At 30.0% G+C, this 27,968-nt stretch overlaps 1 protein-coding gene across 1 annotated transcript in view; it reads left to right on the top strand.

Moving 5' to 3' along the window:
- The first annotated feature begins 657 nt into the window (after positions 1–657).
- Positions 658–27,968, top strand: part of E(Pc) (Enhancer of Polycomb) — a 58,809-nt gene continuing 31,498 nt past the window's right edge. The window contains exons 1-4 of the mRNA XM_087163955.1: positions 658–1,092; positions 9,151–9,310; positions 22,389–22,534; positions 27,467–27,562. Coding sequence (XP_087020081.1) covers positions 940–1,092; positions 9,151–9,310; positions 22,389–22,534; positions 27,467–27,562 — 555 coding nt within the window. The 5' untranslated portion in view covers positions 658–939. The remainder of the gene's footprint in view (positions 1,093–9,150; positions 9,311–22,388; positions 22,535–27,466; positions 27,563–27,968) is intronic.

Here is a 27,968-nt window from a genome sequence, read left to right as displayed (position 1 = left end):
ACAGTAAAAATGCTCCCTATGCCTCTTACTTTTCACTTGTTCCCTCGCGGGTCATTCCCACTGTAAGCGACAGAAATCACATGCGAATAAAACCCTTCTGTGGCGAAATATACTGATTTTAAGAAAACTCGCTCCTGCATTTGCTTTCACACTTTTTGCAGGTGAATTTTGTAGCGTTTTGTGAGAACGGTTCCAGAATTAGGGACTCGCCATTTATTGAATATCACATCAGCTTAATATAGTAAGAATGACCACTAAGATTAGTCCCCTAAACAGCCATTTGTCCTCAAAATCATCATCGCTTTTACTTATGACTCAAATTTAAACTGCGTCTGATACCAATCCAATTAGGATCTGGAGTTAAAAATAAACACTCTCTTTTCTTTTTGCAATGTAAATTTAAACTAAATGACAAAAAATATCAGCGCCTGCATAAACATGTCCCATATTTTTGATGTCCCCAAATTATAATTTTTTTTAACTTACCAGTAGAAAAGAATACACTTATATTTTACAATTTTAAACCTAAAATATGTATTATTATTAGGAAATTTCTTTTATTATTATAAAGAACATCTAAAACGATAAGAAGCTTGATTCACTTAGAGCTATGTGGCAAGCCTTATAAGAGTTTATTTCTTGCAAATGTAAGCTTTCGACAGATGGCGCTGGTGGAAAAGTTTTTGTGGAAATTTTGTGGGAAGAATGGATGTCATCCGCCATTATGGACGGAGAAAAACGTTCTAAAAACTTGAAATTGCACGTTGATTTAGTGGTTGTTCCAGTGCTCAAAAACTTTCAAAATGTCATGGATTAACATCAAGGGAATCCCTTGTCTCTCGAGGAACGAAAGTTCCCGTGTTAACGGGCTTTTAAACTCTTTCTTAGCCGTTTTTTCGGCTAGCCTCGTGTTCGAAGGGACTAGCTACCATTGTGGCGATGAGTAAGTTGTCGTTTAGGGCTAGGGCGCTGGACGCCTCTAAGCCTATGCCCATATATTATATGGACGATGTGCCCGAGTTTCAAGATTTTGCAACAATTAATCGGGCTGTTCCTCAAATGCCCACTGGAATGGAAAAAGAGGAAGAATGCGTAAGTAATATGCATAAATTGCATACTGCATTGTGATTGGTTAATGCCTCATTGTGGCGGGTTCTTAAATTAAGACGATCTCATTTTGAATTATAATTTCAAACGCTGATTTAATAATATCATCTGATCTAAATGATCAAGTGAAAAACCCCAAGTGTATGCTCAAGTCTAGATTTTGTCAAAAATGTTTTTATACTGTATACAGTGGTTACTGCATGAAAAGACGGCAGCCATTTTTTTGTTTATTTGTTTACACTAAGCCTAAAAAATAAATGAAAAAGTTATAAGTAATGTAGAACCATCTAAAAGTCTGATTCATGCACATATAAGTGCTACTCAGTCTCTGATTTGTTTTTTTTAGTCCAATTTTTGTTTATAAATAAAGAAAAATAAACAACAAATTATATTTGTTTACATGTCTTAATGTCTTTACTGTTGCCACCATTAGAATCAAAACATTGCTCACGTAATTAAAAGTAAATAAGCAGCTAAAATTTACTATTTAATTGTATATTACATATATTATTTTATAATAATTTCATAATTTTTAGTACCTGAATGTATTTTAGTAAAATTGGTCTTATAAATTTCAAGCTATAGTTAGTATACTTATTTTATTTGTAAATATTGTGGTAGCTGTTTTGATGGGTGATTAATTGCATATTTGCTATGGTAACATGATCAATGTTAATAAGTAGTTATTACTTTACCATTCAAATTAATCCTATTAAAAAGTAATCTACGTTCTGTGAAAATCTACCTTATTATTTATTGTTGAAGACATTTCCGTATTATGATATGTCTTGTCATCTACAATTGCCAAGGCACCAAATAGATTTTTAACTAGCAGTTTTTTTTAAAATGTGGATGCTTGCCGGGGAATGGCTACTAGCTATACCTTTCGAGTTGTTCCATTTCTGTTAAGCTTGTCGCGAGGTGATGCACTAAGTTGCCAGAACTTAGCGATTTTTCTGTGGCTGATCGTGATTCGGAAATCTCCCTTCAGATTCACAAATCTTGCCCTTCTTATTAGTTCCATTCTCTAATGGTTTTTTTTGTTTTGTTTTATGCAGGCCGCTGCCTGGAAGTTATCAATACTTGGTGTTTATTCTGGCGTGGATCACAGTATGAAAATATTTTGACTGGACAAGTTTCCTATTGCAAATAATCTTGTATTAATTGAAAGAATTTTATTCTAACCCTTTGACTTCATTAAATTTAAAAAGAGAATATTTTTGTTTTGTAATTTTTGTGCACCAACAATTACTAAAATGCCGAATGCATTTAAAAGTTTTGAAATTTTTTTTTTTTAGCAAAAAACTTTTTGCTTGTCAAGGGGTGGCTTTAAGTTATACCCTTTGAGTTCATTCCCATTTGTGATGTTTTATTAGTTGTTTCTCTCAAACCAATGTGGGAAAGTTACTTGACTATGTCATAATTAGTATAACAAATCTCAAGATTTTTTTAAAGGTATTTTTGTTTTAGTACTTAGATTTTCCTATTAACAAAAAAGGGCAGGGTGCTTTCTCATAAAAAAAGGCGCTGTGAATTTTAAAAGGACACTCACTTAACACTTTAAATATTGAATTTTGGGTACTGGGAGCAAGTGAAAAGTTTCCAAATGTGGAATTCCGCCAAATGTCTTACAACTATAAGAGGAATGTTAGTTTGAGGCCTTGTGCTCTATTCTTTGAATTCATTCAAAGCAAAGTATGTTTTCCTTTCTTCCATATTAATTTTCGTTTTAAAAATTGATGAAAATTTGGATAGATTTAGCCAGATTTGAAGATGATGCGATCTCCTTTTCTTTTTTCAAGAGAAAAGTATATTGACAAAGAATGCAACATGTGATCAAAGTCAATTAGTTTATAGTTGAACGTTTTCGACTTTTATTCCGTTGAGTGTTGTCAGTCACTTCGCTTGGTGACTTGGCTCACGTTTGGTTCCTAATTGGTGACATTTGTATCCGACTGACAGAAAAGTGCCGAATTTTGTAATATTATGTAATAACTAAATTTGATCATCAACAATTTTTAAATTTGGTCTAGGACCCTAGACAAAGTTCAGTAGATCATGTCGCATCAGCAAGTCATAGACAGACTCTCCATCACTCATCAGTTGCCTCACTGAGGCACCAATGCAATCGAAAAGATGAGATGGAGAAGCGATGACAATAGGCATGAGTCTTCTTTCGCTCTGAAGGTCAAACACTTTATATGGCCGGTCCTAAGTCTTGACAATCACCTTTCCCTCCTTCCCAGAGCCGAGGGAGTTGCTTGCCTTAGAATAATTACTTGACATGACTACTTGCAGGCCCATCTATTTAAAATTAACGTGGTCAATTCGCCTCTTTGTGTGCTCTGTAACACTTCGCCTATGACTGGGGAGCATCTATTAGATTGCCCCTCTCTTCTTGACATTCGTTCCTGTGATGACTTTTGTGCCCTCTCACCTTCTGGAGCTACTTCAGTGTTGTATTGAACTGCAAGACGCCTTATGTCTAAGAAGACGATGGCGAGCGTAATTAAAAAAAAAAAAAAAAAATCTTGCCAAAGCTGTTTGAGCAAGTCTAGGACAAGTGCACAGCAAGGGTAATCCAGGGCATTTGGCGGCATACCAATCGCATCTTTTTTCTAGCAGAAGTATTGAAATCCCATATAAAAATATGAGGTTTTCAAAATTACCTGGAAAAACGTATCAATACATTTTTTTTCTAGCAGAAGTATTGATAAGTTTTTCCAGGTAATTTTGAAAATCCCATATTTTTATTACGCTGTTATTATGACACACGTTTTACATTGCCCATTTAATTAGTCACTTTTTGATGTGCCCTGTTTTTTCTAAATTCATCATTAATCCGAGTGACGCTTGGAGCGTTTTTTGGCATTTATAACTGCTAATTTCCACATGGTTTATAAATTTCCCCGATACATTTATACGATATTATGTCTATATACTTTTTATTTTATTTCTTTTCTCATTTTTATGAGCTAAGCAAATCAGTTGCAATTTTCAATAACCAATTTAACTTAATTTAGAAAATTTTGTTCATTCATAATCATTTTGTTTTGCAGCTTGGAAAGTGCTTGTATTTGAATCAAAACTTTTCTTTAACATTCTGCAGTTATCTATTTTTTGTAATTATTTTTTGTTGAGACACAGGCCCATATTCAGGAAACTGTTTTGGAGTTCAAACACATGCTTATACTTAGGTTGACACAAATACTCTCTAATTATTTGCTACATGCATAGCCCTAAGGAAGAACTAAGTTTTTGAGCTCTCAAATAGATATGTCAGACTATACGGAACTATTTGGGACTGTTTACTGTTATAAGTTTAGATTGTGTAAAACTAAATTCATTAATTAAATTTTGCATTGAGTAAGATTTTACCACTTCAAATCAACATAACACAACAACGTAAAAACAATAATTTGATTTGGTTTAAAGTTTAACAGTAGACGTTGCTAATGTATGTCATATCTATTACACTTAGATGTTTATTGTTTTCGATTGAAGAATAAGAGTTAATTGTTTCTTATTATTTCACCCATTTGCAAAGAATGATTTAGAAAATAATAAACCTACCTGCATAGCAAACTCTAATAATACGCTTCCTGTACAAATTTTTGTTAAAAGTTGTTATTGGGCCTATATTTAACAAATGAAACTGGGGGGGGGGGGAGTGTTTGAAAGAGAGAAAAGGTTATTCTGTAATTTTTAATTATTTTTCATACAGTTTGCACATCTCCAAGACTTTGTTTTTTGATAGGTTATGATGTACATAAAAATTTTGTTATTACAGTGTTTTCACTACAGCGCGAGAATCTCGCATATTTTTTTCTTTTCTCGCATTAAAAAATGATTACCGCGAGAAATTCGCGCATTCTATTAATCAATTTCAAAATTCGTGAATTTCTCGCATTTTGGAAAAAGCTTCGAATTACGCCCTTTAGAATAAAATCCGTTTCACTTTTCTTCCTGGATCTTTCATTATTTTCAACATCTGCCCGTTATCTAGCTTCCCTAATTACCAGTATTGTTCAGAACCTTTTCGAACAACAGAAACAACCACGGAACCCCTTTCAGAACACATTTCTCTGCAACCACGTGTTTACCGTAGGTAAGGTTTCTTCATGTAAGAAGTTCAAATTTTTTGTGTGCTAATGTAGATGTAATGTAATGTAAGATGGACAAATGCCTTGTAAAGCCAAATCTTCTATGATGATGCATTAAAAATATTCTATGCTTTAATAAATAGAAGACGTTAAAAATCTATTATAATTAAAGAAATGATTTTTTTTCAAGAGTTTTTGTGTTTTTTTAGTTTTTAGAAATCTCACTTAACTTTTTGAAATCTCACCCTGTTTTTGAGAAAGGGTGAGAAATTCTCACCCATTTTTTTTCCATGATGAAAACACTGAATTATAAGCTTGAATTATTTTTCTGAGAGTTTTTCCGAAGAAATTTAAGTTCATATTTTATGCCTAACACAATGGAATTGTGTTAGGCATAACATATTAACACTATTATATCATATATTCATATTAACACTATTATAGACTGTGAAAGATTCTCATAAATCAGGGTCCTGCTTTTGTGTATTTGTGCAAATAGGGTCCTGTTATTGCAAAAAACGTTTACAAAAAGTAAATAGATACAAGATTATGCTCAACACTGTAAAATTATTATTAAAAAAAATTAAATTTTCAAAAATAAACAGCTATTGCTGCTATTAAATTAGAGATGCATATAGAAATGTTTGGTATTTAGCCTATACTGCACAACACAGAATATTCATTTCGGACAAATAATGGAAACAAAACCACTCACATTTTTAATAATTTCAATTGACATATTTTCAACAACACAACTTAGTTAAGTATCACTTCTAATGTGTTACTCATGAAGTAAACTTAAACAATTCTTAAATATATAATTTTTTTTTATTTTTAAATTTGACATAAATTAATTTTCAGTTACATAATATTTTATCAATTAATTTTATGCATAATATATTACTCAATTATTTATTTACAAAAAATGTTTTTATTTATAAAATTTTTTGGACTTCGAAGAGGTTAAGGTGCATAATATAAATGAAATGAGATCAAACTTAGCTTTAGAATTAAAGCAGAAAAACATGATTAACAAAATATTTGAGCAATATACATCGATTGCCAGTAGATTTGAAAATATCTATAATAGCTAAACACTCAGCATCAGTCAATTTTTCCCGCCCATTTACAATAATGCGCAAATATCTATGGAGTGTCTCTTGTGAAGGGTCCAATTAAAAGATAAAATATTTTGCGAAGGATCCGTTTTTAAGTTAAAATATTTTTGCGGAGACTTCGTTTCTATGAAAAGATATTTTGTGAAGGGTTCATTAAGACTTGCGCGCCTAGTGGGACACATACATCCCAAGCAAATTTCAAAAAAAATCTTTTGCGACAGAAATGCTTCCCTGTCTAATGGGAGACTTTCCCACCTGTCCTGCCAATATTTTTGAGGGTATTTTCATTCACAGAACATAGATGGCTTTACCGTACATAACGCTGTCCTACGCATAGTTTACACAACCAAAATTGTCCTGTTGAAAAAAAAAAACTAGTCTCGAAAGGGTTAACGGACCCAAATTTCTTCTAAACAAACCCCTGCTTTTGTTTCCAAAATAGATGAAACCTAGATTGGTACAACTGCAAAATTTTAAATCTGAAATGATAGTCTTCGAAATGGGAAAAAAGGGAATGAATTCCGTAAAAGCGATTAAATACTTCTAACTTTTTACTATAACTTTAATTGTAAGTTGCTTATTTTAAATTTAATGGCAAACAATTTATGTTAAAATAATAAGATGAAGATTAAAGTTGTGAAGTCTTCTTCAAATTAGTATAAATTTTTTTCTTTCCCTTAAAATTGTTATTACATCAAATTAGGGTCACACAATTTTATAAAGCTGTATGGACCATTTCTGTTATGTATTTAAATAAGTATATATAAGTAGGTAATACTAATCTTATATTTGCATCATACATGGCTTGCTTATTATGTTAAACAATTGATTAATATACTATAGATTACGTATTGGGTTTTTACAAGTCAGTTATTTAATAAACTATGGTGAAACGTGTTTTCAGCTTAAAATCTTAAATTTCCCCTAAAATTTTTGGAAAAGGTTCTTAAAAGCACCCTAAAGTTTTTAAATATTTTATTGCTACCCTTAATACTTTTTTTATCTTAATTTCTTTTCAAAAAAGAATATTTTATTTTAATCTGATTTTTGGGAATGTCTGGCATCTTATAAGCCGTAGCAGAATCGTGGCGACACTTCAACATTGTCACAGAATGTTACTTAGTTCTTGTGGAAAGAATTTTCGTTGGGAAGTACAAAATTCTGATTAATTTTTTTAAAAAAAAAATTTTTTTTTTGTTTCTGCAGAAATTTATATATCTTGCAACTTACTAAAAAAAAGTTCAAATGGCTCACCTGGTCAGTTAATAAATAAAAATTGGAATAAACAATATGGTGATTGTCAGTAAAAAGATTGAAATTGTACAATTATCTTTCAAATAGATGGATGTTATAATTTTTTTTTGTTTTAAATGTGTTCTCATAGGCTTGCCATGGTCCACCCTAATGTATGTCATAAAAACTTTACATTTATAAGTATTTCACTTTAAATTAAAATTTTCTGAAAGGGGATAAAAATCAAAAGCATAATTCTACTTGTTCTTACCTTTTTTTTGTTGAATTTTTTTCTTGCATTTAATATCTTTAACTTTGTTTTCTTTAATACCCATGACAGAATCACTGTGATGCAGTGATATTGTCACAGAATGTTAGAGTTCTTACTGAAAGTTTTTTTTGTTTTTTTGCAGAATTAATGCTTTTTTTTTTTATTTAGAGAATCGCTCCTGATTTTCTATTCTCTTTATAAATAGTATTGTAGTGTTCAGATTCTTCATTTGGCAGTTATTGATATTGATTTTCACATCGTTTTAAAATATCACAATATATTCCTGCCAATATGGGAAATTTGAATTGCGGATTTAAATATTTAATTTTTAGCTCAATGTTACTTTGATTTTTTTCTCACAGTTATAGGCTTTGATTTTCACATAGTTTTTAAAATCCTTTTTTTTTTTATACCATATTATTTATCACAAGAACCGAATCTCGTAAACCTTTTTAAAGAATCCATCTTTTTTTTTATGTCAATCTTTTTTACGGTAATTCATGATTTTTGATTTTTTTTTATGTATTCACGATTTACAAAATGCAAAAAGGAAATAATTGGTGTATTCCCCACCCCCCCAACAAAATAAGAGAATCACCCATAATATTAGAATTAAAAAAGTATTACATATCAAATTAAACAAAAATATTACGTATCAAATTTTAAAAATATACTTTTTTTTGTCAACACAACTTCTGTTACTTTATATTAGTAAAATATATATTTGTCATTAAAAATATCTTCCAAAAAAATATGAGTGTTAGAACGCTTTTTAGCCGAAAGCCAAAAACGTTTTTGCCACGGAAAGTTTCTTTAATTATTAACTGTGTTCATCAAATATGGAAAGCTTCTTTGAAAGAGATCTCATTGGTGTTAGTAAAAGTAGTTGTTGAAAACATGTGAAGTAATTACAGATCTATGACTGTTTTTCAAGAGTAGCTTTAAAAAGAAAAAACATTTTAGACATATTATTTCTTAACCTTATTTTGTTTATTAGAAAACATGTCATAGTATAATAAGTTCTTAACAAAAAAAATAAGAGTTTAATAATGTAAGGCTTAGTTTTGCGAACTTCTTATGAGAAAAATTGCTAATTTAAAAAAATAATTATAGCTATGTTGATATCTAGATATAAAAAATATTTTAATTTTACATATTCTTATATTTTTTTGTTTAACTGGTCATTTTTATCAATTGCACAGGAAGAAACATAAGTTTATAGATGTTTTGATTGTAGAAGTTGAGGGTAAAGGTATTTCGAAATAATAATTTCTTTTTTAATCAATTTTTATAAACTTAATTGCTTTGTTCTTTTTAGGAACATCATTTGCAAAGGGCCATTTCAGCACAACAAGCATATGGGCATACAGGGGAACTTGTCATACCAACTCCGGAAGTATACAATGTACCGAAACCAGTTAAAGATGAGCTATATCCTGCAACTTACAAAAGTTCACGACAACTTATTCATGTTCAACGTAAGTATTTTTTTTCTTTTTTCTACAAGATGGAACCTTTCATTTTTCAGATGATTACAAGATTTTTAAGCTGAACCTCTATTAATATTTTGTGTAGATTTCACACCAACAATAAAAATTTCCTAGTCCAATAAGACCACCTAGATCAGTGTTTCCCAACCTTTTTTGTGCCATGCCCCACCTAACCCATTTTAAAATTCTTATGCCCCCTATATACATTATTATTTTTAATATTAAAAAATTGAATTGTTCACGTAAGAAACTTAAATGATAGGTTTTAGGAAGAAATCACTAGGAAATTGCTAACGAAACACAGTAGGTAAATTTTAAAAGCATGTAATGAAAAACTAAAATTCAAATGCAAAATAATTTTGATCAAAATTTTTCTATGATTTAATATTTTAATTTAGCGAGATCCTTGCGCTTGATGCTTGCTGCACAGAGATTTTATGTTAGGTTCCAATTTGGTTAGCTTCAGTCTAGAGTCTCCCCCGTTGTGTTATATCCATATGATTTCTTTTTTTTACCAGTAAATCATTTACAGCACTAAATCCACATTCAGCTAAATATGAAGATGGAAGCGGTAACAATAGCTTTCTTGCACATTTGGTTGAATTCGGGTATTTGATTTCTGTTTCCTCGCAAAGCCATGCCATCACTCCTTTTATATTAAATAAAGTTTTAACTGATTCATTATTTTGCATTTCTGCGAGTTCTTTTTGATGCTGCATATTTGATATATCAGACAAATCCACTAACATTGGCTGCATCATCCATGGTGGAAAATCAATTTATTTTAAATCAGAAAATCTTTCTTTTAAATCAGTCGATAGAATTTTCAGTTGATCGACAATAACAAGTAAGGCAGTATCATTTACTTCACATTTTTGGAGTCAATGAAACTGTTCGAAGATTTTGTTGTTAATATATTTCTGACATAACATAATGAAACCAAATATCTTCGCTTTTGTGTCAACAAAAGTTTTATTTGTTCCTTGAAGTTGCTTATTTAATATATTTAGTTTTTTAAAGATATCTGCTAAATAACTCACAAATGCTTTACCATGGTTCAGGTTTGTCGCTTGGAAAATTACTAAGAGTATCAAACAATTCCATAAATCTTGTCAAACAGTTCGCTTTGGAGAGCCATCGTACTTTAGTGTGAAGTAAAAGTCTCACATGGTCTGCATTTTGTTCTTCACAAAATAGCTAGAAGAGACTCTCACATTTGGCATTAGCTTTAATAGCATTGATACACTTACTGAATGTAGTACTTTATTTGGAACAGGCGAGATTGTTTTAGCTGCCAAGTTTTCCTTATGAATAACACAATGCACAAGAATCATTTCTGGATTCTCATCTTTCATCAATTTTAAGCAACCATTTTTCGTGCCCATCATATTAAGAACACCATCTGCAGCACGAGATGTTATATTTTTCATTGGTATATTATTGAAGTCTAAGTAGTTTTTTAATTCATTATATATATCTTTGGAGGTAGTGGTGCTTTCTAATCTTTTACAGAACAACTTTTCTTCAGCAAAATGACCTTTATCAATATATCTTCTGTAAGTTATCAATACTGCCACACTGTCTATCGAAGTTGATTCATCCATTTGCACTAAGAATTTTCTTGTTTTCAGCTTTTCAACAAGCTGTTTTTCAATATCTTCACTCATTTCGTCTATTTATCAGATGCAAACAACTTCATTGTTTAGCGAGATTTTAAATCTACCGGGGGTCCACGCGGAGCCTACCGTCTGCCGCATGGAGGTTAACTTGACGCTACCAAAAACCCAGTTGATATTTTTTTTTTTGTCTTGTCAAACGAATTTATAATATTAATTGGCTGCATCTATTTAAGAATTTGCTTTTTCCTTTCAATTTTGGCATCGAAATCTTGTATTACATTTAAATGGCCCAGACAAAAGGGTTGGGGCGTGGGCCCCACGTTGGGAAACACTGACCTATAGTCCGTTCAACGAGAACTGAGAGTGGAAGTAAACAAAAGGGTTGCTGTTTGATCGCCAACGTTTGCCACTTTAACGGTTATTTCGCTGAATGGGCGATTTCATTTGAATCGACAGGGCTTTCGCTTTTATAGAAAAACGAAAACGATGTTTGGTTTTTGATACCTTAAAATTAGATAAGAAAGTGCAAAATTAAAATATTTTTATGAAAATACGTTTCTAAGTGTTTCAGTAAACACATAATTTTATTTTAAGAATAGTTTTAATATATATATATATTTCTTTAAGTTTCGATTAAATTAGTTTTAATATATTTTGCATAAATATCTATGAAAAACGTAACTTTTATAATTCCATCGTAAAAGTCGTATAGAATTGAAAGTTATGTTTAAAAAATACTCTTTTATTTTCATAATTACAATTTTTTTAAAAATTTATTAGAAGTTAAATAATATTTAAAATAGTTTTATGTCTCACCGATTGATTTAAAAATATATTAGAAGGAACTGCATTTATTTGTATTTTTAAATTGTTAATTATCTTTATTTTTCTAAGGGAAGTATTACGAAAATAATTACACTAAAAGAAACTTGGAACTTTTTTATATGTCTCACGAAATCTTTTGTTAAGAAAAATATACCCACTTAACCTATAAAAAAAAAGCAGTTTGTAAACCTCGAATTCAATAGGTTTTTGAAAAAATAGAATCAAGTGTCAAAATTATTTAATTTTACGTAACATTTGAATTTCTGTACTTAATTAACAACTGTACCGAAAACGAAAATCGCCTCCACAAAATTATTTCTTCTTTTTCAATGAGTGAGCTGTTCCGTCCTCGTTTTTGATGTTTGAAGCCTAATTTTTTTGACAGGGAATAAAATGTCGTTCTTTTAAAGTTTGGTAAATCAGAATCATCGTTCACAGCTTTGAGAACTTTGTTTATTGTCGGAATTTCGTTACGGCGGAAAAAATCATGAACTTTTCTTCTTACAGTATTTTTGTCGAAATCGTCAATGTCATCCAAAAAAGTTTTACGAGGTTTAGTCCTCTTCGGGGAATGTAATATACCATCCTTTTTATATTCTTTAATAATTCTGAAAACAGAAGAAGCCGCATGGTTAGCCACATCAATGATTGGAACATCTGGTTTTGAATGCACTTCTGTTTTATAAATGTTCAATATTATTTCTTTCTCAGCTTTACTTATGTAAGATTTCTTCTGTCGTTTTTTAGGAGGACTTAAATCCATCGCTTTATTTTCCATATTACTCATGAAACACCTGCAAAAAGACACCACGGCGAAACAAACGACCCTCTAAAAATAAGAGTTTTTGCTTGTCTGATAGGCGCTATTTGTCATTATTCCGGCGCCAAGTAGACAGCTGTATTGCGCCAAATAGCACGCCGCTTTGTTTACTTTCGCTATCAGTTCTCGTTGAACAGACTATAGATATTCATTTGGTTGTCTAAAAACATAATGATTGACGAACTTGAAAAAAGAAAATCGAACTTCAGAATTGCATAGTTCATGTCAAAAAGTATCTATTGTTATCTACAACAGCCTAAAACTAACCCATAATGATTAAAGATTAGTATTTTTTAAAAATAAAGAGTGAAAAAGTAAAATAATATTAATAATTTGATTTAACATGGAAATTAAAAGGCTAAGACCAAATAAATATATAAATGAGGAAAACAAAGTAATAACTAACAAAATATTATATTAAAAGTTATCTGAAAGAACTATCTAAAATTATCTATTAAAAATTATCCAACTGCATTAGAGACATGTTAATTTTTTTTTTCAAATTCTTTTTCACTTCCTTTCTTATAAATATTGCTTTCTAGAACTTCAAAGTCAGTATAATCCATCTGAACCATTTGTTCATCGTTTTCACAGTATTTTCTTTCATCCTGCACCTTCAATATACTTCTGCATTTTTCTGAATGTACTTTCATTCTCTTCTCGCCATAGTATGCTCACACCTTTTGCATTTCGCATAAGTTTACTTTCTTTTATACATAAAAGGTAATTCAATGTAACATTCTTTGGTCTTTCTCCTTTATCTATGGCCTTCTATTTACTGCACAAACTTATTTCTTAATATTAAGTGATCTAAAAAGATCTTTAAATGTAAATTACTGTATTTCTCTCCCCCATGAAATAACTAAAGCACTGCATAAAATATACTGTTTCACAAAGATCTAGTTTCCGAAAAAAAATTTGAACTAACATTGTCATACCTGATAAGTCGACTGTTTTTTAACGAGGACTCCTGTATTTTACAACTATCTCCTATTTACCTGTATTTTACAACTATCTCCTATTTACCTGTATTTTACAACTATCTCCTATTTACCTGTATTTTACAACTATCTCCTATTTACCTGTATTTTACGACTATCTCCAATGTACCTGTATATTCTCAAATTTCTCCGTATCTTTAGAAGAAATTTAAAAAAAAAAAAAAAACATTTGGGGATAAAATATAAACTGATGCAAAAAATACTACTCTTATTCCTCAACAAATGGTGCTGTAGCTACATATCAAGCTATATTAAAGAACTGTTCAGTTTTTTTAGAAAAATTTTTATTCACAAACAGTAACAAATATGAATTACCCGTAGTGGGATAGTGAAAAGATCATAGAACAACAAGAAAAACCCATAACGGGATATAAGGAACTCAAATTCATTCCAAACAAAAACTAATCTAAAGAAAACCAACAACAAAAATTGACTTCTAATTTTATCCTCTGATTTTATTTTTTTAAATTTATCTCTTTATGTGTTTATTTATTTTATTTATGCTTTTCTCAGCCCGTTATTTTTAAATATTTTTACTTTTATTTATGCTTTTGCAAACCAATTATCTTTTTTATATTTTTAGACTTTATAACTCCTCTCCCCTTGGAAGAACTTTTCCATAGAAAACAAAGGAAATGTTATTTGTGAACTTTTTTGTGTACTTCTTTAAAGATTTTTTTTCTCCAAAATGCTTATTTTTATCTTGGTATCATTAGTTTTAAATCCAAACAATATACTTAGCATTTTTAAACTTCATATAATTAGATTAAAACTCAATCTTATTAATATTTATATACATAACTAAAAAAAATAACATGTTTAAGAACACTAGCAGTTCTCTCTACAAACAAATTCCCTTAACACTTATGTTTAATTTATAAGGACATTTTAAACACTTTTTAAAATTAAACATTACTGGTTCAATTTCAAAAACTTCAATATATTTTTCTTTTATATTTCCATCTTAATTAAAACTTTAATTCAAACTTAACATGTTAATTTTTTTAAAGTAAATAAATCGTACATATGTATAAGGAAATAAGACTTATCTAAACATAACATCGCAACATAATATTTATCATTATATAAACTATCTTTAAAACAAAGCAAAAGAGTTAAAAAAGTAGCAGAAAAATCTTATTATTTAAAAAGAAATCATTTGAAATTAAATAGTTTATAAAACCTTACTTGAATAATAATTAAGCTGTTTTAGTTTTATAGTTAAACACAAAAACCCTAAGTCTTAATTATCGTTTAACTTTACTACTATCGTTTGGCGATTTAAAGAGTATACTTTCATTATTATTTTTACTTTTACTCTTAAAACGTTAGCCAAATTTGGGGTAATTGGCGAATTTCATAGTGCCATGACTTCTGTAGTTTTGTAGATGTCAATATTCTTTTACCAGTTTTTTTCTCACCACAATTCTTTTCCTAAACTTCCAGTTCCACTGATAAATTTTTTGGCAAATTTTACCAATTGTGCAAAGTACTCTGGATTTCCATTTCTTGCGCCAATGACTGAACTTTTCTTTCAATCTTACTTTATTAGCACAGTAATTTTTCCAATATGGCACATATCTTGTGCACCTATATTTGTTCGCTTTGGTTCCATGATCAAAATTACATTTAGCTCTCAGATATTCACCTTTACTTTTATCCGCAAAAACTCTTAAGTTTCTTCGAAATAAATTCTTTTTTCGTTTCAATCGTGTATCGATAAATTTGTGATCAAAATTATTTGGCGACCATTTTAGTTTAACTCTTTTGTGTGACGCAAATTATATCAAAGTTATTTTCCTTTTGGCATTGATTTTTCAATGTCTGTTCATTTTCTTGACGCTTCCATTCCTACCTAAGTTCTTTTCCTTATGAAGGAGTTTTATTTGCTTGGCGTGACTGGATTTTCGTTCTTGCACAAAATTGTTCATTCCTACACGGCAAGTTAACCGCTTTGGTTTCAATTTGATCTTTTGTACTACTTGATACAGTGTCCGCTGTTTATTAAAATCACTTTCATTTTATGCTCTTTTGATTTTATTATGAGGTGATTCAACATTTGGAAGAGAAAAAAAATCCAATTTTTACGATATTTTCTAAATGCGCGCACTCTGAAATAATGACAACATTAATGCTTTATTTTTACTAAATTTAATTATTTCAATAAAGTAAAATCCTAAATAAGATTAAATTTACAAAATTTTTGGAAAAAACCGATCAATGGTTGCTTGAGTTGCAGTATTTAAAATTAACTTTTCAGCATCATTTAAGAGTTTATAGAAGTTTTTATAGTTTTCGATATTTCCTCCTCTTTGTTCTGAAGCTTGCCGCAATACATTAAGTGCTTTTCTGACTTCCATTGAAGATGGCACTGATGAGTTTATTTCATCTTCTGAGTCTGATTCCTCCATTTCTTGATTGGAAATAACTTTGCAATTTTTGATGTCTGTAACAATTTCAGAATCAATTTTTCTCCTGATGTTTGCAGGTTATTGTCAATAGCTACGTAACATGAAAAATTCTCGTCCATTTCATTTTCTTCATTGCTGAGCATTCCTTCGAAACAGTTATCAGCTCCATCGCCAGTGCTTAATCCACACTTTTTAAAGCACTTTGATATTGTTTGGGTTGGAACAATGTCCCATGAGTTACGAATAAAATGCATTGATTCCAAAATAGTAAGGGATTTCGATTGTTTGTGGTTAAGAGTTCCGAAGAGCTGTCACAGTCTATGTCACTAATGATTTTTTGAACAACCATTTTTCTGTAATGAAACTTGAATGATCTTATGATTCCCTGATCAAGAGGCAGTGTTGGGTGGCAAAAACACTAATGTTTTCAAACGCAAGTCCTCATCAGCAGGGTGCGCAGAACAATTGTCTAAAAGTAAGACTACCTTTTCATTTTTCAGCTCCTTGTCCCATTCAAGAAGAAATTTTGTGAGTATGCTGGATGTCATTCATGCATTATAGCTGTTGGCATAACTGGTGGGCAGGTGTTTTACTCCTTTAAAACATGGAGGTTTTAAACTCTTTCCTATCACTAAAGGTTTTTTTTTTTCACAGTTCCTGTCATATTGCATGTTAACAGTACGGTTAGTCTTTCCTTTATTTTTTTACATCCACCAGTCGATTCATTTTTAAACAGCAGTGTGTGTTCAGGAAGTGCTCGGAAAAATAATCCTGTTTCATCTGTGTTGAAAATTTGCTCTGGTTTATAATCATTGATGAGTGTTGGCCGCACGTCGTTTACCCAATCGGCGGCAGAGCTAAAATCAGCATCTTGCTTTTCACCATGCAATTTACGATAGACAATGTTGTTGCGGTCTTTCCATCGGGTTAGCCACCCATCTGTAGCTTTAAAATCAGAATCACCAAATAAGTTAGCAAAGTCCTGTGTTTTGTGAAATAAAATTCAGCGGGAAATTGGAATTCTTTCGCATGCATTTTTGAACCATTCTAACAAAGCCATTTCAATTTCCTCCGATTTTCCTCCACGCTTACGCTTTCTTGACAGATTTCCATTCTTTTTTATTTCCTTTGAAATATTTATCCTTTGATTCAGAATGTTGAAAAGAGCAGTTTGGGAAATTCCTAATTTAATTGAAGCTTCATGTTGACTTCATTTAGGAAGCTTATCATAGTTTTGCAACACTTCAAATTTATCTTTAAGACTGAGATCCTTCCTTTTCGGCATGCTGATAAAATTTAACACCAAGCGAACTTAAAAATGATATATGCTCTAACTATAATTTACTCAAACGGCTTTATGGAACATGCCCACAGACAGTTTTTGGAAATCTATTCATGTTCTCTGTTAAGATAGATAACAAAAGAAACTTCTCTCCCTTCTATGGTTCATTCAATAAAAAGTAAGATAAGAATTCGCCCCCCCCCCTGTTGAGTGAGATAGGTTTCTCCAAACTTTATTCAAGTCAAGGAATTGACATTGATAAATTGATTTCTATGAACTTTCCGCTTACCACCCATGGTTTTCCTTAACTCTTACACTATGTATATTGCATGAAAGTGTTAACCACACCTGTTTCACAGGTTTGTGAGTAACTGTTGCTTCTTCTAAAAAAACTTTAAACTTCGAAAAAATGAAACTTTATAAATAAGAACAAAAAAAAGCTGAAATGTTGCACTTTTGATTTATTATGTAGTCAAAATTTTGATTTTAAAAAGCGGCGGCATTGATTTTATTAAAGGATGCTGTTAACATGTATTAATATTGTAACGATTCGGTTCTTGCCGATTTTATAAAGCGGCGGGCACTGTACTCTTTTACTAGAAAATCTTTGCCGTTTCTCTGTGACTAATGCCTTTCTTCCCATTTTGTCACCAACAATCTCTGGCAAACTTTTGCTGCCTTTATTAGAATCAATCTCCATCATTTCTTCCATAACTGATGATTCAGTACTAACATGATTTTTAGTAGATTTTACTTCCGAAATCCATATATATCTTTCTTCTTTCTGGCCAACTTTTTTATTTTCCACCAAAATTATTTCACAATTTTTCGTCGAATATGTATCTGCATGATGCTTCTTTCTGGCACTTTGGCATTGCTATTTCTTCTTCTACCACAAAACTGACTCGATTGACTGGGCAATCATCTTTTTCTTTTTTCATCTCAACTTTTTCTTGGCATTGCTTTTCCTCTGCCTCCTTTACTATCTCTCTAGAAACTCGGTCGAACAATTCGTCTTTTGGTACTGCGCTTTCTATTTCTGTGTTTAGTACACATGGACTAACTTCCAATACCATATCTATTTCTGCTCCTACTATTTGGTTTTGTTCCTTCCGATCCTCAATAAAAATATTTCTAACACTTCCATAATGTTTTCATCAAATTTTTCAAATTCCTTACGAAAAAAAGCTTTGTTTCTTTTCTTTTATTCTCTTCAAAACTTGGAGAACTCCAATTAGACACTTTTTCAAAAATATTTTCTTTCCAATCTATAATCACCTTCTTATTTACTTTAGTAATTGGTTCCATATATTCAGATACAACTGTTGGCGGGACTATTGTTCTTTTGGAAGTTGATTGGCTTCTTTCAGAATTACTCTTGTCAACATTTCCAATATTAATTTACCAATATTAAGACAACTAGACTCTGTGTCCTTCGAAGTAACTGATGTTTCGATATAAGAATTTGGTACTTATATCGAAATAATTCGATATAAGAATTTGGTACGGGAAACCTTTGGTGATATATTTTTATAGTCGGATTGGTGGTTACTATATTTGCAACTTCTACCGTAATTCTTTTTTCTGTAACCCAAATCTCGATGTCTACAGTATTTCTTAAAATGTCCTATTTCACCACAATAGAAACATTCACGTTCCGATCTAAATTTCTTCACAATACTTGGAGAATTCCATTTCTCATTAAAATGTTCTTTCTGCCGATCGTTATTACGCGGAATATCATGTGGAACATACTGAAAATTGGCAATGAGGTTTTCTTTTAAAGTAATAATAATCATCATCATAAATTTCTGGCCTTTCAGCAGGAATAAGCTGTAAAGCACACGAAAACCAAAAATCAAAATTCACCCTATATCTCTTCGCTTTCTGTTCAAAGAGTTCGAAGTATCGTCGAATTCCACACTTCTTGGTATCTATTTTAAACATCTCATTCACTAATTTTTCTTAAGTAGGAAATCCATAATAACAATGATTTTTCACCAATTCTTTCAAAAACTTAGTAAAACATTTCTGGAACGAATCCCACCACTGCCACCAATTAAATATATAGCTGTAGCGTATCAAGCTATATTAAAGAACTGTTCAGTTTTTTTATAAAAACTTTTATTCACAAACAACACAAACAGTAACAAATATGAATAACCCTTAACAGGATAGTGAAAAGATCATAGAACAACAAAAAAAACCCGTAACAGGATGTAAGTAACTCAAATTCATTCCAAACAAAAACTAATCTAACGAAAACCAACAACTCTACTCTAAACATTGACTTCTAATTTTATCATCTGATTTGAATTTTTTAAATTTATCTCTCTATGTGTTTATTTTACTTTATTTATGCTTTTGCCAGCCCGTTATTTTTAAATATTTTTACTTTTATTTATGCTTTTGCAAACCAATTATCTTTTTTATATTTTTAGACTTTATAGTGCTAATGCAGGGTTCCCGCGGCCTTGAAAAGTACTTGAATTTCATTTTGATTTTCAAGGGCCCCTAGAAATACTTGAAAATGATATTAAATCCTTGAAAAATTCCAAATGACCTTGAAAAGTATCGAAAACTCAGGAAAACAGCCCTATTTCCAGCATTTCTGTGTTTAACTTTTTGACGCGCGTAAGTGTGAGAAAATGACTTTCCCTCCTATAAGATGATGACACATACTGTTTGATTTTAAGATTTTATGTATGTTTGGCTGATTTTAGGAATTTTAAATATTGGGAACTGCGCCAAATTCTGACAAAATCTCGATTCTTATTCAGGCAATTCTAATATCAATCATCGATCTTCGTATTAAACTGATTTAAAAGCTATGTGTTGCAATTCGTTTTTGCGTGATTCAAAAATTGTACTTGCAATTCCCATTAAAGCAATTTAAAAATCTAATATCGCGATTTGTACTTAAGCGTTTTTAAACCCCAATATCGCGATTAGTTTTCCCGCAAGTTTAAAATCCAATGTCGTTATTCGTTTTCACGCATTTTGCAATATCAAACATCGATTTTCGTATTTATACTCTATTTGAAAACTACTCGTTACGATTCGTGTTCATGTGACCATGTCAAGTGCGTATGATCGATGCTACTGAAAAAAAATTAATTCAAGTATGAGTGGTTAATTAAAACAGGTTGTATACAGGGTTGTATACAGAGGTTGTATACAGGGTTGGCAAGTTTTTGACACATGATGGTTTTTACCGTCATGTCAAAAACTGTCAAAAACCCATAGTTTTGGTAAAACTGTATTTTTATTTGAGTTTAACTGCTTATAATTTAAAATTAATTCATTTTTGGGCAATAAAATTAGAAAAAAAAGTTGTTAAAAGATATTTAAGAACAGATTCTTGCATTTTCTCAACACGATTATATCAAAACATACTATTTGAAGTAAAATATTAGGATACTAAACTAACTTTTCAACATTTCCAAGCATAATTTTGTTTGTCATATTACACTACTGAAGAATGTCAAGTCATTCTTGACTTAGAGTTTGTTATGAGTGACAAGTTTTGAAAGTTTTGTTTAGCTTATTTCTAATATTTAAGAAATGCCAAATTTTAAATTCTTCTTTTTAGTTCTTGAATTTATTAATTGTTCCAAGCTTTTTTGTTTGTTTGTTTTTTTCTAACAATTAAGAAGTGCAAAATTTTGAATCCTTTGCAAATCAAGCTATAATGATAAAAGCAAGTATCACTATTTTCAATAAGTATATTACAATATTTCAGCATGAATGTATATCCTTCTATAAGAATACATGTATATAGTTGCAAAATCAATAGCAATAATTTACAACATTCATTTATAAAGGCAATTATGTGAAAATAATATATTGTCCACTATATGCCATAAATTAAAGAAAACAGTAGGTTTTTGACAGTTTTTACCGGTTAAAACACGGCTTTTACCACTGTCATGTCAAAAACCAGTTTTTAACGGCAAAAACCCAACCCTGGTTGTATACCTAGCTTAAAATAGGCCTTGTGCAAAATTCAAATCTGACGTTTTTATGAATCATGAATTTTATTTTTGACTAGAAGCCAATCACCCTTGCTTTTTTTATACTTAGATCACTTTCCGAAATCAAGAGAGCAATGGAAGTCTTATTTTTCAGTACTGCTATTATCGACTGTCAACTAACTATTATTGTCAAAACATTTTAGTTTAATATGTAAAATTTTAGTCTATCTTTTACTAAAATTTAAGTCCTTGATAATTTTAATAATAAGTCTTAAAAAGTCCTTGAAAAGTACTTGAATTTTATTTCTTAAGTAGAGCATGAACCCTGTAATGCCAGTACTGCAGATGTTGAGTGTTTATTGTTTAAGTTGAGGCGTGATGACTGATAGAGCGTCTTCTAACTTATTTCAAAAACCTGTTTTTGATTAAAATCTTTTAGTATTAAATTTAATGCTAGAAAATAGTGATTTAAAAAAATATTCTTTTAAATTTCAAAACATGATAAATTTCTGAATAGTATGAAATAAAAGTTTTCTTAGTGTTATAAATTTTGTTTAATAAAAATTAACAAAATTGATTAAACATTTTTGATCTTATTAAAAAAATTAAAATGATGTTTTATCACTTTCCTGGATCTCTTTCGATTTGCCTACAAATTAGAGAAATTCTTTCCACAAATCTCTTTAAGTGATAGAAGCTGTGTGGAGTCAAATTTTTGGTAGACCACCTTCTATCAGTCAACACTGTGGCACATAGAATTTAATTAATATTAATGATGGTTTTCATAAAAAAAAGCACAATTTTTAGACTACCACACTATTGTGAACTGAGATATAAAATTACTTTAGTTGTGAGATTGAAAAAAACTAGTTATCCTGACTATATCTTAATTTTTAAGCATAATTTTTTTCTTCTTGTTCAATATTATTAAGCTGAGATTTATAGTTAAACATTTGGTTTATATTCCTTCCTATCAAAGCAAGTGTCAGAGTAGTTTGGGATTAAGTCTGTCAGATAATAAATTAAGCTGAATTTACTGATTTATTAGCAGATTAATTGTTTAAAAAAGGTAGTTTTTATGTTTGATTAAAAAATTTTTCAATGAAGTAAAGTTCCTCTTCCTCTAAATTTTAGCTTTCTCCATGGACCAAGACATACCAGATTATGATATGGACTCGGAAGATGAGAAATGGTTGTCTCAACAAGCTGAAAGGTTGGACATAAAGCCTTTGCAATATGAGGAAATGATGGACCGTTTGGAAAAAAGCAGTGGACAGCAAGTATGTTTAAACTTCTAGATAAGCATTATTGTTTTGAGATTGTCATATATATTCACTCAATGGACTGATGGGTCTTATCTTTTAATTTAATCTAAATTTCAACCATTTTAAAATATTTCCTGAAAATAATTTTCATAAAATGTAACAACAACAAAAAATTCGAATATTGTATAAAGTTTCTTCTGTTTTTATTTTTATTTTTGAAGAAGAAAAAAAACTTACATTTATTCTTAAAGGTTAGATTTACATAGAATTCTTCTAATTAATGTTGATAACTTGTTAGAACAATAAATTGTCTTCAATTTCATTCTCTGAATGAAAAAGAGTTATGTTTCAGTAAAGATGAATTAGATTAATATTATTGAACAGGTTTTTTGAAAATTTTTGCGAAAGCTTCTTTTTTTGAATGAGTAATTATGGAAAATTTGTAGCCTGTCCAGATTTTCTATAAAAAGGATTTTTTTTTCTTGTTCGAATTAGCATAAAATAACTAAGGAACATTTTAAAATTTTTCCTCTCGTTCTTTCCTTCGTCTTACCTTCACAGACATTTCGTGTGAACTCTCACCGCATCTATACTTGATCATTGCTTCATCATGACTTGGTGGCATGACACCCCCCCCCTGACGAGATTAAATAAAACAGATGAATAGAATACTTGTTACAATTATTAACACATAAAATATGCCAAAAGAATACAGATGAAAATAGTAGAAAGATGACAGATGTATAGTTGCCTAGTTATAACACATAATATATACAATTACTACATACAAAAATCAAATGTCTATAAAACTTGTATTTATACAGTACAGAACCCTTTATCCGGAAATCAGAAAACCGGAAAACCAAAAAACCGGAACGAAATTCGATAAATTTTCCCGCCATTTAAAAAAAATTCTTTTTTTTTTTTCCTCATAAGATTTTAGGATTTTTCTTTCTTTTTTGAAAGATGTTTACCTTACCATCATTTTGGAAATAATCATTAGTGTATTACTTCATCGTTTTTTCCTCTTTTTAAGATTATTTCCAAATATTTTTTTTAGTTGGGTTTAACAATAAAAAAAAAAAACGGCTTTTTGTAGCGATTCAGAAAACCGGAAAAATCAGTTATCCGGAATAGCGATGGTCCCGATCGTTCTGGATAATCGGTTCCCTACTGTATGTAACTACAGATGAAAAGCATCCTTGATACAATTGATATGATATTGCAATAAAAATTAAATTTCAATAATACTCATATATATAATTACAGATGAAAAGGCTTGTTATGAAACAGGTTATTACATATGTCTGTTTTTAAAAAGTACACATAAACATTTAATCACTTACTAGTCTTGATAGACCATCAGCATTTTTCAATTGAGCACCTGGGCAGTGTGAAATATGGATATTGTACCTTTGGAGAGCCAAAGCCCACTGTTGCAACTTAGCAGATTGGGGTGCTGATTTCTGTAAAAATATTTGAGGATTATGATCAGTTATAATGTCTAACTAAACAAGTGCACCAAACAAGTAATTTTCAAACTTTTTAATTGACCATACAACAGCATAAGCTTCACATTCAATTGTAGCTCAGTTTTGCTGCACTTTGTTCAGTTTTTGGCTAGTAAAGCTGAACGTTATCATCTCTATGGGATAAACTAGCACCAACACCATAGTAACTTGCATCACACTGTATAACAGTTTTTTAGGGTCTGGAGTAAAAAGCGAAGGAGCTTCTGTCAACTTCTTTAGTTTTTGGAATGATAATTCCGGTGTAATTAAGCAAGGGGTGTTTAATTTGTCTGTTAAAGCAAACAAAATATTTGAACTATAAAATAGACAATCGTCTGGGTTAAACTGGCAATATTGCTAATTTTGCCTCGACTTGTTCTTTAAATGCGGATTATAACGGGTACACATTAATTTCATTTAAAGTTTTAGAACTCTACAAATGCTTGGAATTTACATTTGTAACCCCTGCAGTATTATCTCTGGATTTATTTTTAGATGTTTCTGTGTTACTTCGTGTTTTCGGTTGTTGACCGAATTATACCATTCTGAAAAATTTCTACCTTTTAGAGGTAAACCAATTATCGCACAATTCGGCGATCTGCCTAGGTTTAGGCCAGAGTTGGGTTTTTGACGTTAAAAAGTGGTTTTTGACATGACAAGGGTATAATACTGGTTTAAACCGTCAAAAACCCATCAAAAATGTCAAAAACTAAAGTTTGCCAAAAAAATATATAAACTTCAAAACTACCAACAGTTGCCATGCATTATATTGAAATTTAATTATATTATAGGTAATCAGCAGGTTTTAAAATATTTTTTAATTAAAATTAAGGTAAAATAACAGATTTAAAATCTCAGAAATTTATATTCAAATGCATGTGCAGAAAAATTTTGCACAAAATATTTTTAAATATTTATATTTTGAAAAAAAAAATTTTTTTTTTTTGATACTTAAGAAAATTAAAAGTTTATTACTATGCATTTTTGACATATAAGGAACATATAACTAATATTTATAAGGAACTTACAAGTTATGTTGTATAAATACAAACTTGATACAAGTGTATGAAAAAAAAATTTAATGTTATACCGAATATCTTTATTATCCAGTATGTTAATTTGAATTTAAAAGTAGTTATATTTGGGAATAATGATAAATAGAATTCATATTGTTTATTATATTTATTTATAATTATTACACTTATCATTTTAAAACAATTTTTACCTCTTAATTCCCCCCCCCACTTGTATTAAGAATACAAATAATGCATATCTTGAAAGCAAGAACTAATTATTCAACAGCTGAATATTTAGATATTCAACAAAACTATGTATATAGTATTCAGCAAAATGAAATTCACAAGTATTTGGATAAACTAAATTTTCAGCATAGTAAATGAATAGGCTGAATATACTGTAAATCGACACTAACTACTCTGTGTATTTAACAGAAAGCACTTAAATTTGTATTGTCTTATGTTAAAAAAGATTATTAAGAAGATTTAAAAGAATATTAAAAGATTTTTCTTTAAGAGATGTCTAATGTACAAAACTGCTAATGTTTATCTTTAAAAATGTCTAATTTTTAGTATAATCTATACTATACACTAAATTTGGTTATAAATAAATTTCTTAATAATATCTCTGCAGATTTTCAATAACACATGAAAATGAATACATAATATTACAAAAGATGTGAGCTTTCAAAAGTACAAGATTTTGGTTACTATTCAAAATATAAGTGTTTCTCCAAAATTTTAAATTTATTTTTTCTAGAACATATTTAGAAACACTATCCTTTATAAAAAATATATAAATTTTATGTATTAATTAAATTTCACATTTCACTATATAGGTTTTCGACATTTTTGACAGTGGGGTTTTTGACGTGACGGTTTAAACCATGGTTTAAACTGTCACATGTCAAAAACCTGCCAACCCTGGTTTAGGCCAAGTATCTAATTGTTTTATTCTAACAAAACTCTACATTTCATTATCTAACGTGCTTAGTAATCTATCGCAACTATTAATTCATTCAGCGTCTCAAAATCTTTTCCTTTTTTAAGTTCGCAATAAAAATCCTAATTGGCTCTGAGTCTACTAGCAGATTGCATATGGTTTTCATTTTTTGATCTTTTAGCGCTAAGAAAGTTTTCTAGGCAGGCTTCTGGGGTAGGTTGAAATTCTTTTAAAATTAAAGCTTTAACTTTATGATATTCTTTCATTTCTTCTGTGTTTGCATAAACTACCAAATGTGTCGCTTGTTCGCCTTACAGATTAAATAATATTTCGACTTTAAATTCTTCCGGGACTTTTTTTTATTATAAATACTTTTTCAAGAGACCTAAAAAATAAATTTCAAGATTCTGGTTTAATACAAACGGTAATAGTTAAAGTTTTAACACTTGATTGATGTTTCTAAGTAATTATTACTTGAACTAAAATCATTTCCCACGTTTAAGTTAGAACTATTACTCTCGGTCAGAATTCTAGTTAATTTTAATAGTGTTTTAACAATCTCAAGGCTAGTCTTCTCGAATTCTAATGCTACTTCAGTTGTTTTGTTTTTATTCTTTTCTGCACTTAATAATTCTGCTTTTTTCTCTCTTTCAATACGTTCGGAAACTATAGTGATTAAAAATTCTTTGACAAAATCAGTCCTTTTTAAATTTATCACTTTTTCTATCAAATCTTTTAAATCAACAATTTTATGTTCTGATTATACTTCTAAACCTAATTCTTATGCAGTTACTACCAAATCTTTTTTCATTCCTCTTACGTTAACCATAATTGTTCGATTTTTTTTTTTTCTATTCCCGAAGCAATTATAATTTCTTTAAATCACTATTATTCTCCTCTTTAAGAATATCATTTATAATCAATACTTCTCATAAATCAACACTTAAAATGTTCTTCATACTTTATAAACTGAACATAACAAATATCATACCTTAATTTATGCTCTGGTTCTCGAAATACAGCGTAATATCACACTGTCCAAATAATAATTCCTCAGAGTCCCAGACTCCTACAAAAAACGTCTTACCGTCACAGACACATCACGCGAACTCTTAATACATCATTAACGAATGGGCATAAATATTGATATTAGTGTTATCTGTATATGTTTGTGTAGCAATTTAATATATAAAACTTCTGTGTTGATTTGTAAAACTAAATGGGAGAAAGGAATATAACATATGAAGTTTAACAAAATGCTATAATAAATAGTCTATAGTTTAACAAAATATGTAATTGGATGCAAATGTGTTTAATTCTTTTATTCTGACTTTCCAATAAATAGTATTTCAGATAGTTTTAATTAGTAAACTAGGACATTGAATATCTTGTCTAATATTTGTTTATTTAATAGTTATTTCTCAGATTTTGCTATTTTTTTGTTACCTCAAATTTAAAACCTTTGTTTTTCTTCTAGGTCGTTACACTGAAAGAAGCCAAGCTTCTTTTAAGAGACGATGATGACATCATTATTGCAGTCTATGATTATTGGCTAAATAAAAGACTTAAAACTGTAAGTTTTTTATTATTAATTATTAGATTAAAAATGTCGCTGCAAATGTAGTATATCTAATAGTTATGGATTTCATAGTTGCCAACCCTTCTGCATTTTAATGCAGTTTTCCATTTTTCCCTGTCGGAAATAAGTTTTTCTGCAATTTACAGGGATGAGATTCTTCTGTGGAATCGAGGATTTCCGCTTTTTTTCAGATTTTTCCCGCTAATTTCCGCTGAAATTTTTTTTGCACAAGTTAAAATATTTTATGAGGAATTTAATTTTCCGCGGAGCGAAATTGTTGAAGTCCTCATTCCACCCTTTGAAGTTTCTCTAAAAATAATTTCCTTCGGATAAAACTGGATGAGGGGAGACATACAGGGATGAGATTTTTTTTGCTTTTGTCTCCCGAATTTCAGCCTTT

This window comes from Parasteatoda tepidariorum, chromosome 5 (genome assembly GCF_982258835.1).
Source record: "Parasteatoda tepidariorum strain Cologne lab strain chromosome 5, Ptep-v5.0, whole genome shotgun sequence".
Taxonomy (NCBI): Eukaryota; Metazoa; Arthropoda; class Arachnida; order Araneae; family Theridiidae; genus Parasteatoda; species Parasteatoda tepidariorum.
This window is presented reverse-complemented; position numbering and strand designations above follow the sequence as displayed.